The following is a 12,486-nucleotide window of genomic DNA, read 5'->3' as shown; positions in this document are numbered from 1 at the left end:
AATGGGCGTGTTGGCTCCGGGTTGGATGCACTGCCGCGCCGCTGCTGGAAGAGGCGTTTGGATGTTTCGGCTGCAGAGGAAGAGACGCACGACGCTTTGCATGAGTAGGATACACTGTAGGGGATGAAAGACACATTGGAAAAGTTTGCCGAGGGCGACGTCTGGCGTACGCTGGCCAGAGGGGATGGGATCACGGTCAAAGTTGAAAGGACGCACTGGTTCCGATATGACCTTAAGAGCTCAAGGCGCATTGCATTGAATGTCCTACAGAACCCCGAGACACCCTTCCGAGTGTCTACGCACGCTGCGGAGTGTGCAGCGGTGATTTCGCAGACGCCTCGACTATGCCATCATGCTTCCCAGCATATGCATCAGCGGATGCCAACCTCTTGATGCCAGCCTTCAACTGTGGACACGACAAGGCGACATCTCCATGTCTTCTTTACCACTTCCTGGGAGGACGTGAACGACGGACCTAGGTATGCATCGTCTCCCCAAGCCTGTTAAATGCGGACTCGATCTTCATGGCCTTTTCGCGAGATCTCGTCGGCGAGTACATGAATCTCCAATCCAGACAGAAGTCGACATCGGTCCGGGAGGCGTTGATCTCCAAAAAATCTCCTTTGAACTCGGTTGCTTCGTACTCGAATCGAACATTGGCGGCTCTCTTCGCAGAGACATCGAACCTGTTCAGCCAGCGATCCAATTCTTGGCAATTTGGACCACTTGTCGTGAAGACGAGCTTGATCTTGATGGTCTGAGTAGTAGATCTCTGGACGTCGGTTCCGTGCTCCAGCTGCTTGAGTTGAGTCTCGCCAAGTCGGTTGAGGTAAGTGATGACATGACCAAAGCAGAAGTCAATCACCTGGGCTCTGATGACAGGGGCCTCGAGTGTGGCGTAGCTGCGAATCTCGTCGTGGATCATCTTGTTGACGCGAATCAGCCCACACGTAATCTTCACGCGGCGCCGGTGGTTTTGTGCAATGACGATCGGATGGTCTTCGACTACGAGTGCGTAGATTGCGTTGCGAAGTTCAGGAGGCAACTCGAGAAATTCGAACAGCTTCTCTGGTGCCTTGTCGCCTGGTCCTGCGGTTTGGTCCTCTTCCGTGGCGAGTGGTTCAGCAGCAGTGTCGAGAGCGCTTTCGCCCTTGTGTGCGGCGCCTTGGTTCATGGTCGGTATTGGCAAGGCATGGAACTCGAGTGCGAGCGACATTGGTGCAGGAGTCGATGTTGCAGGCGGCGACGCCGGACGCGGCCGACCCTTTTTGACGCGCGTGCGCTTCTTGACCTCCATGACCGGGGTTGAAAGCGCGAAGGTGAGAAGTCGAGCGTTCGAGACGGCCAAAGAAATCTTAAGAAGGCGAGGCGCGGGTGAATCGCAGCGCTTCACTTGGCCAAAGCGGGCCAGCCAAGACGTCACTTCCTCATGTGTCACACGACAATACGACGGAACGCGCTGGATTGAATGGCTATAGAACTGGTATTGTGCGCCGACAATAGAGAGCAAACAATAGCGGCCGTCCTATTGAGCTCGATGCCATATATCTTCTCGTCCAAAGTGCATTTCGCACTGAACTTGATCACTGACTTCGACTTACTCGACAGCAAAACCAGCACACCGAACCGCACTTACCATCATCTGAAGCTCTTCACTTCCGCTACCTACCTTCTGCCGCACTCAGTTCTGTCGCACTCGAACTCACTTCCACCACACCATTTCCGCTTCTTCCACTCACAATGGCTCACATCAAGACCGAAACCACCACCCAGCACGACCTCACCGAAGCCAAATTCGTCCTCACAATCTACCACCGACGACTCCGCCACACCCAAAGCAAGCTCGCCGACCTATACGACCTCAACGAAGAACAAACTGAAGCCCTAAAATCCTCCGGCATCACACCATTCACTTTGGCCCACGCCATCTCACTTCGCGCCTCACTTGACGCCGCCAAATATCAAGTCATTTTCGACGAGGCCAATCTCTGCTACCAGAAGCGTCGGGTTGCCACTCTGCAGGCACGCGCCGCCCGATGTTGGGTGCAGCTAGAAGAGGAGAGTGACGAGGAGGACGAGTTTCACTTCGGTGAGGAGGGAGATTTTGCTGTTTCGAGTGGTGCTTGGGGTTTGTTGGTATGGTGCCCTTGAAGAACTTCATTCGATCAGAGCTAACAGGCATTTTAGTATGGTGGAGTGAAGACACTTGGGCAATTCTTCTGGAAGTAAGAGGAAGCATCGTGAGAGGTTTCTTTTGTTTCCGCAGGACGGAACATACTTCATGCCACTAGATAGAGCTCTGCTTGGCTGCTTGTACGCGAATGGAAAATTGGAGTGAAGCACATATTGGAACGAAATGAAATGAAAACTCTTTTTACCACGGGAATGATATTCCCGATCTCACGCCGAAGCTTTCACTGCATGCCACTGGGGAAAGGTCAGCTCGATTGTTTGTGCATAAACGGAAATTGGAGCGATGCTGATTTCTAGGAGAAACCAAATGAGAATTATCTCACTCGTTCCTTTCTCTGAAGGCTGGCAGTACCTCAATGCCTTTCAGCATGACCATGGGCAAGAAAAGTACCGCAGCCCAGCTCTGAGTCTGAGTTATATCGAGCGCACACCTCTCGGTGTGTCCCGCTTACGGCTCATACTCGGAGACCTTCTTGCATACGTTTCCAGAGATCTGCTCCATTGCTTGCCATCGAGACTCCCAAGAAAAGTGTCGTCAGGATCGACCAGAGGCTGAGACGCGCGAAAGACGCTGTGTCTCACGTCCTCCTCATCCTCCTCAACCAAATTCCCAGATCAAAAACCCCATCACTCAAATCTCTAGCATCTCCCGAGTAAACGAATGTCCAACCCTCAACCACTTTCTCATCTCCGTCCAACGGAGCCACTCGAATCGTGCATTTCTCCACTTTATACGCCTTGGTCTCATACTCCTGGAGCCGTTGTGCGTGCTGTTCGCTTGAGATTTCGTACAATGAGCCTGATATCGCAGGTCTCTCTGATCCAGCAGAGTCGGACAAAGGCAGTTTGACTAGAGCAGGGTACTGGCCCCATAATTTCAACTCGTAAGAAGCATTGGTGAGCTGAGCGGGATGAAGGTCAGGGGTAGAGGGAAGTTGGAGGATTTCACGGAGAAGGGAAGGTGATTGGAGTGTGCCGTAGAAGAAGTAAGAGCCTATGGGAGGAGGTTCTGCCTCGATGACTTGTGAGGCTCTGATCCAGGTCGGGGGGTCTGAGGTGACTTTTAGGTTGATTGCTGGCTTGACGGCAGTGTTGCTCTTGTGGAGATTGTTGAATGGAGGGAGAGGAGGAGCCGGTGGGATGGTATCTTGTTGTGATGCTGTCTTCTTATTTGATTCCCGGGAGTCCATTGCTCGCAGTATCGACGCTACTGGTATTGGAACGTGCTAGTATGAGGCAAGATTGAAACCCATGGACACATGCAGTCTGTGCCGCACGAGCTACTAATACTGCCACTAGACCGAAAGCAGTCAGAAGAGTGGATCGCGGAGTCGAGTGCCTACATATTCTTCCATATCCACCTACTCCGACCACAGGCTATTACAGAGGACACTCGTAACCCAGCGAGAATCATAGCCTTTCGTTCTAGAGTCTAAACTTCAAGCGATCATCAAGCGCCTAAGCAGTGCTGGATGTTGTCCCTTGTCGGAGGACGAAATGAGATGCTGTGCATGTTTTATCGAAACCTCTCATGTGTTATGCAAGCTCGAGCCTGGCGAAATCAATTTGTATCGTTCACGCCCCAGAACAGAGAGCATTGTGCTGCATTCAGGCTGAACTTGTACTCGTCCGGCTCGTTCGCGAGTACAATAAAAGCTGGGGTTTGCTGCTTGATATCAAAGCGATGCTGCAGTTCGACTGCGGACGTTGTAGCCGCCGTGGTCATCGGAGGAAAGGGAGTGTGCAGAATTCATCGCTTACCTATGAAAGTCATGTGATGGTACCCATTTTCTCGAAACAATTTCAGGCAGTCACCTACACCGGGACAACTACGAGATCTGTTGTTCTTCTATGCCGCTGTGTCTATGTTAGAGGCAAGCATGATTATGCCGATCTTATCAGACGCCTTGCAGGGAACCAGCAACGCTCAATTGGCTGTGAAGATCCTCCATCGACGACAAGAGGACATCCTTGTGGCGTATTCATCATGCAACTCTTACCTTGATCTTCTGGAAGCAGCTCGACATGAGCAAGATCCTTACTTGTAGCAGCCCGAGGTCTCTTACATCGACTCTTTGCGACTGCGTATTTTGTCAAGCACTCCATCGGCACATCTATGCCTTGCGATTGCTGCCCATCGAGCCTCAAGCTCTGCAGCCGTACGAGTTCTTGATCATGACTCTGAGTGTCGTTTCTGATGAGCTCGGTTCGATGTCACAGGCGCTGACGCCTCATGTGCAACAGCCAACGAGAATTGCCAGCGAAGGGTAGGAATGTTGCCCTTGTCTTGCTTTTGCTCGTCGCTTCGACTTGCTGAAGAATTCAACCAGGATCGCCAAGCCGATGACAATCCGGAGAACCTACCAATCATGCAGCTTCGGACCCATACTGAGACCTCGCGAATGGCTGCGAGTTCAGCGGTCGACGTTTTCTGTTGGTTGCAAGGGGAAGTGCTGCAATACTCTGCCAGATGCAGTGACCAGGAAATCTTCATCTATGTCCCGAATATGGCTATGAAGCCGACTGTTCAACGCAAGACTCACTTCGCGCTTGTGCGCGTAGTTGCCAAGACGACTCCAGCAAGTTGAGCGAGCGACGTCAATCTCAAGCCCGAAGAGCCTGTGATCAACGCAGCAGTTCGCCGTAGTGCATGCTCGATCTCGTCAGAAGCAGCAGCTCGTGCAGTTTTGCGATGATGCCATCTGCCCTCAGACATGGTCAACAGTTCCGACCTTCAGCACAAAGACGAATCGATAGTGCGCTGCGAACGCCTCCATCTGGACCAGCCATTCCGTGGAGGGCGTTGCCAGTTGACGTCGGGGTAGGCATACGAGAGGCGGAATTAAGCATGAAAGAAAGACGAGCACTGACCACAGCCTACTCGTCCGCGGCGGCGTGACAAGGATGATGCGACTGCGATGTCTTGTGGTTCATGCTGTGAGATGTCGCGAAATTGTGCTGATCTCTGCTACGAGCAAACGAGATGAGGCAGAGGTCACCGAGTGCTCTTTCATTTCTTCGTCGAGCACCACCTTTGCACGCCAGTCGGTGAGCTCTTTGCGACCAGGCCAGTCTCGACAGCGATTTTGTAATGAGGCGTCATGGCGTCCGGTATGTTGCGGTGGTAGCTCCTGATAAGCTCGGCGTGGCGTGGACTTGAAGATTCGCGCCACTTTGGCGCAATTCTGTTCGCTGACCACAAATTAATAGCACTATACCACAAGATTGTACAACCCTCTCGTTGCGCGACAAATGTGGTCTCGCGTTGTACGAGACATACCAGTAGTTTGACTGCCCGAAAGCGATCGGAATGTCTCGCGACAGCATTGAGCTCGGGCATAGCTCCATTGTTCGCGCAATGCAGGTACGGATATGAAGGACAGTCCCGTTGGCTGCTGCAGGTGAGCACCGGTACGACTGCGACTGTGTCAGTGACGTCCTGCGTGTCGCTCATCACCTAGAAGAGTTAGATTGAAATCCAAGGAAACGATATGTCCAATCATATGCCTAAGCATTCTGGAGGGAAGCCCAGATCTGGAGAAGGCCGTGCGGGGAGACCAAACTCTAATCATTTGTAAACTTCGTCGCTTGGGCGCATGTGAGAACCGATCGTCAACGTTCACCAGGAACACCGAGGCAGACTTTCCCATAGCGTTGAGAAAAGACTGGCTACGAGACGTTCGCAGCGGGTAGCGTTGATAGAGGTCGTCGTGTCCGGTTACTGCGATTTTCTTGCTTTCCGTACTTTCACTCGTTGTGCATACACACGCGACAGCAGTAACTTCATTGCAGTCAATACCAGCCGGGTTGGCTTTGAAGAAAACATGAAGTTCCTCGCCGCCCTCTTCGCCACTCAGGCTTTGGCCTTCAGCCTGGATACCAGGAGTCCTGCCGTTAGAAGTCGACAAGCTGCTGCAGATATCGCCAGCTCGATCAGAGCAATTCAAAGCGCAACAACAAGCCTCAACACAGCGATCAATTCAGGTGATCTGCTCGCGTTGGCATCTGGCAATGGTGCAGTCATCGATGCTATCAAGGCAGCCACATCGGAAGCCAATGGCCTCTCAACACTTTCCTTCGACGATGCTGCAGGCCTTGCCAACCCAATCCAGGACCTAGGCGCCGCCGTCGACACAACAATCAGCAACCTCATCAGCAAGCGATCATCACTTGATGGCGTGCGGGAAGCCGTCCTCACTGGACTCCAGGATCAACAGACCGCATCGATGGCCTTCTCAAGAGCACTCCTCAGCAAGATCCCCGAAAATCTTCAGGGTATTGCACAAAACCTCGCCCAGCCCATCGCAGACAACCTCGCCAGAGGCATTGCTGCATTCTCAAGCTCATCTTCTGGTGGTGGCAGCGGCGGCGGCGCTGCAACGACTCAAGCAGCTGGCGGCCAGACGACCCCAGCACCTAAGGTTCAAGCCAGCGTGCAGGCGAGCAAGGCTCCAGTTTCAGCAGCAGGAAGCGCGATCCCCAACGCACCAGCCGGCAATGGCTACACGATGCCAACTGTCACGACGGTCACCGGTATTCCATCGTACAGCCTTCCAGGAAGCACTCCAGCAGCATACACCGGCGCAGCCCAACCGATGGCCACTTTCGGCTTCGGTGCTGTTGCCATGGCTGCTGCCGTTGCTGCCGCGTTTTAAGCTTGAGATACCCATTCATACCGAGGAGCAGAGCCGTTGGACGGCTGATTTTGGCGGACTACTTCGAAGTTTCTGAGGTCGCGAGGATGAAAGGACCTGATGTGTAATGATTAATGCGACCATAGACCCTTACTGCTAATGCGCAGACGACCGGCTTGTAAATAATCCAACGTCATGAAGCCCGTTGGGAATGATATAACCCAAAAACAACCTGCATAAACACCCATTTTAGCTCATGTTCATCCTGAATCGCGTTCTCATCACTGTATGAAGCAGCGCGGTTGATCGCGTCTCCTCCTCACCAAAGTCCAGAGCTGTACAACGCGTCGGAGATTGTCAGAAGCTTGCCAAAGCATTAGCCAAGACCAGTGCCCGCCTCGGAACTAGCCTGGAGGCTTGCAGGTGGCTGTCTTGAGGCGGCCTAGGTGCTGGTTGGTGACTGTGCTCGGTGTGGAGGTGTCTTGGAAGAAGTGGAGTCGAAGGAAGAAACCGAGGCTTTTGAGGCACGGACTCCACATCCTTGTTCGAGCTCTCCGATTGGGATTGCGCTAACGGCTGGCTGCTTGTCGCCCTCTCAGGTTGCCCTTCCCACCACTTTGTGCTGCTGTTGCCCGTGACACGACCAACGTGCATTTCATCGTCGCCAGGGCATTGTAACGAACGGACTCGTGGGTTCTAATTTTGACCCTTGAGATGTTCTGTTGCATCTTTCGTCCCGGGGAACGACCCCGAACGTTTGTGACTGACTCTGGCTGAGCAAGTGCGAATCATGGCATACATCGCTGCAAGCCCTCGGAGGGAATACGGCAACCCGAGTGAAACTCGCAATATTGATGGCGCAAGGCCGAGAACGGGGCCGATGAGTTGTGATGCCGTTTCTGGCGAGAACGATTCCATTTTGCAGACCAGTGAAACAGATCTGTCTCAGAGTCTAACCACTTTGCGGCAGGCAAGTCACAAGCGGATGGTGGCAGTAGCCAAACGCGAGCATGAGAGCAACCAACACACTTGAACTGTTGATGGTTTGCTCGCTACCGGCAATTGACGCTTTTGGCAGCGACCTGTGTGTTACCGAACCTGATCTTGACAAGCCTGAATCCCTCATAGCAGGCGCAACATATCATGTCGGCATGCATTCACCTACGAGCTCTCCTTAATGATCGACTCCAAGGCCTTGACAAACTCCTCCACCTCTTTGGCACCTTCAATCGTGATATCCCTCCTTTTTCCCTCTATCACAATGTACGGCACGGCATCAATCCCGTTGCCAGCCTGCTCCCTTATCAGCATCTTCACATCTTGCAGTCCTTCATTTTCGTCCTCCACAAACTGTTTCGCTTCTGTCTCATCAATCCCAGCCTCATTCGCGGCGGTCAACAGTGTCTCCGTCGCGCTGGGATGTTTCTCCTCTTCAAAGTATTGCCGATACAGAGAATTGACGATCGCATTTGACATCTCAGGCCCTCCCTTCTCTTGGAAGTGTTGGATCAAGCGGTGGGCAGGCAAGGTATTGGCTACTGTCCCTCCGAACTTGAAGTCTATGCCTTCTTTATTGCCGTACATCGACATCAGATGCATGTATTTGGCCATCTTTTCGTCGCTGTCGCCGTAGCGGGATTTGCGATACCACGCATACTTGTCTTCACCTTCCTGCGAGGCGCCCGGGTATAGCTGATACGGCTTGAACTTCACCGTGAAGTTGACCGGAGTGGAGGAGTCCTCGCGGATTTGAGCCAGAGCTTTGTCGAGCCGGCGTTTCGCGAGGTACGTCCAAGGACATATCGTGTCGAGCGTGAATTGGATCTCGGAGTCGTACACCATTGTTGTCTGCTGTGTATGAAGTGGCTCTGCTCTGTTGTTCAATCAATCAATGCATGGAAAGCGAAGCCTACTAAGCAACGTCATGGTTCAAAGTCCACTGGGCTGCAGCTCCGCATGTTCAGTGGAACAGCTCCGTTCTTCCTCTGCTCCGCGCCGCTCAGAGAAAAGTTCAGAGTGGTCGTGGACAGTAGCGACTAGAGCAGCAGTCGACATTCTTGGCATTGAATGATGCCTCAGCATCGAAGCTGGTGGCTTTTCCATGTTGACGTAAGCTCGTTGTGTGGAGATCCATCGTCACGGTCAACAACGTCGAACGAGTTCAAAGAGTTGGGCGCGTCAACGCCAAGACCCGGAGTCTGGACGCGCAACGGACTTTGGCTGCTCGGGAGATCCGAGCAACACGACCACTTCTACCACGTCTGATTCATCACTACTAACGGCGCCAAACACTCCCGAGTGCTATTGTTGTCCACTTCACCAGTGCCTACTTGGTTCATCCATGGCTCGTTCTCGTTGCGCTACTCTCTCTAGAGCTGAGGCGTTCCAGCCTGTCGTACTCTCCGACGCATACGCTGACCCAAATTCACGCCGGTAACTATGGCAGCCGATATGCTATGCAGTGCCTGCGAGGCGTATGCCGCTAGACTGATGAGCAATAAGGCTCGTTGAAAGCAATGTCAGAGTGCTTAAGAGAAAGAGCTGGAAGACCAAGTTCCAGAACGACCGGGCGGACCAAATTCACCGTATGTTGCTACCGCATGCGATCGTCTATGAGGACGACCGCAAGCCACAATGGACTTTGAACGGACTTTATGCAGTGCTTCTGTGAGCAGTTCTGCTGCATAACTCAGCATGTTGCGTCATCCGGACGAACTTTGTCTCGCCGAAGGAGGACGGAGACACGGAGCCGGACAGAATCCACCGGACATTCGTTCACGCCGGTTCCTGTCATAGGAGACAGGCAGCCACCAAGCCATAGTATCTCAACAGGACATATATACTCCTTGTTGCTCTTCGAGATGTCCTCATCAAAGCACAACTCAGATCTCAAACGCACAAAGCATTCCAAACGCAAACTACAAAAACAACAACTCCGACAACATGTTCATGGGATACCACGGAGGTGCCTTGGCTGATGCCAAGCCTAAGGAGGAGGCTCAACAACAACGTCCAGTCAGGAGATGGCAGAGTGAGTCTCTAGTCAGTGACGTTATATCTATCACATGAGCCTAATGTTCGTAACAGAGGTCTTTGCCGTACTCCGAAGCCGTTCGCAATCAAGCAAAGCGTAGAAACACCGAACTGGACAGCTCCGCTCTCAACATACGACAATGAATTAGTCGATGGGCCGACAGCACGGGTTCAGTGAGCTACAAAGCTTACTAGATGTTACACCAAGTTGAGAACGACGATCAAAGACGACGAACGATGGGCTTCACAGGACCCAGACACCACGACATTGCCACACCCAGACCATGCTAGAGGCATCACAATATCACGTTACACGCCGAGGTATCGAGCTTTCGCCTGTTTATCGAAGCCGGCTATCTGCATTCGATAGAGCAGCAAACAAGCTGCACAGTATTGGCCGAAAGTTGTCCTGAAGGGAAGAACGAGGCGTAAGCCTATCAACCAACAATGCCAGAAGTGGGAGGCAATCAGTCCATCAGCATCGAGCATTGTATCATTAGCAAGCATAATAGACAGCACGTTATAAGAAGAGATGTGAAACGAGTGGTAACACGATGTTATGACAACTCACGGTGCTACAGTTCGCCTTGAATCGCAGAGGAGCACAAATCCAGGTCACTTGGTAACCCATTCCATTACCAATCCGACTAACTCTTCACTCACTGTATACAAAACCTTCTAACACCAGCACCTTCCCTCAACAACATCCGCCAAATCATGGCATCCACCGAGCAACTACGCCCAAACCAATCTCCAACCGAAAACCACGACAATGCCTCCACAACACCAATCGCCCCCAGAAAACTCTTCACAACCTCTTTCACCCTCATCCTCATCGCGCTCAACATCAGCATCTTCTGCGTCGCCCTTATGAACGTCATCATCCCCGTCTCCGTCCCCAAAATCACAGACGAATTCCACAGCCTCGACAGCATAGGCTGGTACGCCGCCGCCTACCTCATCCCGACCTGTGCGTTCCAACCCCACTACGGAAAACTTTACGCACGATATTCTGCGAAATGGACGATTCTGGGTGCTTTGATGTGCTTTGAGGCTGGAATCTTGGTTTCGGCGTTCTGTCGAAGCTCGAACGTTTTTATTTTTGGGAGGGCGTTGGCGGGGATGGGTGCTGCGGGGGTTTATTCTGGGGCGCTTTATATTATTGCGGTGTTGACGCCGGCGGAGAAGACGCCGGCTGTGCAGAGTAGTGTTGGCGTTGTGATTGGGATTGCGAGTATTGTGGCTCCGATGTTGGGAGGGTGGTTGGTTGATCAGTTTAATTGGAGATGGTACGTTCTGAGAAGTATGAGAGTAGAGATGTGTTCGATATACTGACGAGATGAAGGTGCTTTTTCACCATTATTCCGGGACCGCTGATCGCTGGTGTTATGCTCTTGATCTGGTTGAAGTTGCCGGCAGTGCCGCGAAGACGAAAAACGGGGTTTGAATTGATCAAGATGTTCGATCCTCTGGGAACGATGTTCTTCCTGGTCGGCATCTTCTGTCTGCTCCTCGCGCTGCAGTGGGCGGGCTTGAGTTATGCATGGTTTGACCCACGTATTATCATGCTGTCCATCATGTTTGCAGTAAGCCCCGCGTCGCTAAAGTGAAATGACACAGCTGATATTTTAAGCAGTTCTTCTTCGTCGCGTTCATGGGCATTCAACTTCTCACGGGCGACAATGCAACGATCCCAGTACGAATACTCGGCCAACGGACGATCGCTGCGCTGTCCTTCTTCATCTTGTGCCTCTTCGGCCAGTTCGCCTGCGACATGTATTTCCTTCCGGTCTACTTCCAAGGAGTAAAACTCATGTCGGCAACGGAGGCTGGTATCAACATGATCGCGTTCATCGCGGCTATGGTCTGCGCCTTGATCGCAGCAGGTGTCCTCTCTTCAAAGCTTGGCCAATACGTGCCGTTCTTCTACACAAGCGTCTTCTTCATGGCAATTGGGAACGGCATGCTTACGACTCTGAGACCCGAGACGCCTGCCATCTGGTACATTGCTCATCAGATCAGTACGGGAGCCGGAACAGGTCTCGCTTTGCAGCTGCCAGCTACTGCAGTGCAGGCAGTCCTGCCTGAGGAAGATTTTGCAGTTGGACTTGCGACAGTGCTCTTCTTCGAGTTCCTGGGCGGAGCTGTCTTTGTTGCTGCTGGAAATAACATCTTTGTGAACAAGCTTCATCGTCGGACTGGCGTCAACCTCAACGATGACGGTGCAACAACCGTGGTCAACAGCAGTCACGACAAAGTCAGACAGAATCTGTACATGGATGCGCTGAGATGGCCATTTCGTTTGTCGCTGATCTTGAGCTGCCTGGCGATTATCGGAGTTGTGTTTCTCGAGCGTAAGAGAGTGAAGGGAAGGGGCCAACATCGCCGCACCAAAGACGACGAGCGGAATCAACAGGGAGCGGCAAATGGCATTGAACTCAAAGAGACATCTCCAGGTTCTAGTGCGCGTGGCTCAGATGATTCGTCATGCTTTGGGTGCAGCGATAGGCCTACTTGCATCTTGCACCAGCCTTCGGCCGAGAATGCTTACATTCCGGAAAGGGACACCAGGGAGACGACCAGAGTCAAGGATTTCCATCTTCCTCGGGTGATCGAGTAGACACTT

At 52.5% G+C, this 12,486-nt stretch overlaps 6 protein-coding genes across 6 annotated transcripts; 3 read left to right on the top strand and 3 right to left on the bottom strand.

Moving 5' to 3' along the window:
• Positions 1-475: 475 nt before the first annotated feature.
• Positions 476-1,297, bottom strand: RHO25_000201 (uncharacterized protein; the record flags this gene model as incomplete). The annotated part of the gene is made up of 1 exon (XM_023592828.2): positions 476-1,297. The coding sequence occupies one exon, from the start codon at positions 1,295-1,297 to the stop codon at positions 476-478; it is 822 nt and encodes a 273-aa protein (XP_023460279.1).
• A 443-nt stretch (positions 1,298-1,740) lies between these two features.
• RHO25_000200 (uncharacterized protein) lies at positions 1,741-2,229 on the top strand (the record flags this gene model as incomplete). Its single annotated transcript, XM_023592827.1, has 2 exons — positions 1,741-2,136; positions 2,188-2,229. 2 exons carry the CDS (start codon positions 1,741-1,743, stop codon positions 2,227-2,229), a joined length of 438 nt encoding a protein of 145 aa, XP_023460280.1.
• A 542-nt stretch (positions 2,230-2,771) lies between these two features.
• On the bottom strand, positions 2,772-3,383 carry RHO25_000199 (uncharacterized protein; the record flags this gene model as incomplete). The annotated part of the gene is made up of 1 exon (XM_023592826.1): positions 2,772-3,383. The coding sequence occupies one exon, from the start codon at positions 3,381-3,383 to the stop codon at positions 2,772-2,774; it is 612 nt and encodes a 203-aa protein (XP_023460281.1).
• Positions 3,384-6,017: 2,634 nt separating this feature from the next.
• RHO25_000198 (uncharacterized protein) lies at positions 6,018-6,848 on the top strand (the record flags this gene model as incomplete). The annotated part of the gene is made up of 1 exon (XM_023592825.2): positions 6,018-6,848. One exon carries the CDS (start codon positions 6,018-6,020, stop codon positions 6,846-6,848), a length of 831 nt encoding a protein of 276 aa, XP_023460274.1.
• A 1,140-nt stretch (positions 6,849-7,988) lies between these two features.
• Positions 7,989-8,669, bottom strand: RHO25_000197 (uncharacterized protein; the record flags this gene model as incomplete). The annotated part of the gene is made up of 1 exon (XM_023592824.2): positions 7,989-8,669. One exon carries the CDS (start codon positions 8,667-8,669, stop codon positions 7,989-7,991), a length of 681 nt encoding a protein of 226 aa, XP_023460275.1.
• Positions 8,670-10,577: 1,908 nt separating this feature from the next.
• On the top strand, positions 10,578-12,480 carry RHO25_000196 (uncharacterized protein; the record flags this gene model as incomplete). The annotated part of the gene is made up of 3 exons (XM_023592823.2): positions 10,578-11,149; positions 11,206-11,446; positions 11,497-12,480. The coding sequence occupies 3 exons, from the start codon at positions 10,578-10,580 to the stop codon at positions 12,478-12,480; spliced, it is 1,797 nt and encodes a 598-aa protein (XP_023460276.1).
• Positions 12,481-12,486: the final 6 nt, after the last annotated feature.

This window comes from Cercospora beticola, chromosome 1, assembly GCF_033473495.1.
Source record: "Cercospora beticola chromosome 1, complete sequence".
Classification (NCBI taxonomy): domain Eukaryota; kingdom Fungi; phylum Ascomycota; class Dothideomycetes; order Mycosphaerellales; family Mycosphaerellaceae; genus Cercospora; species Cercospora beticola.
Note: the sequence above shows the minus strand (reverse complement) of the source record. Positions and strands in the feature narration are given on the sequence as shown.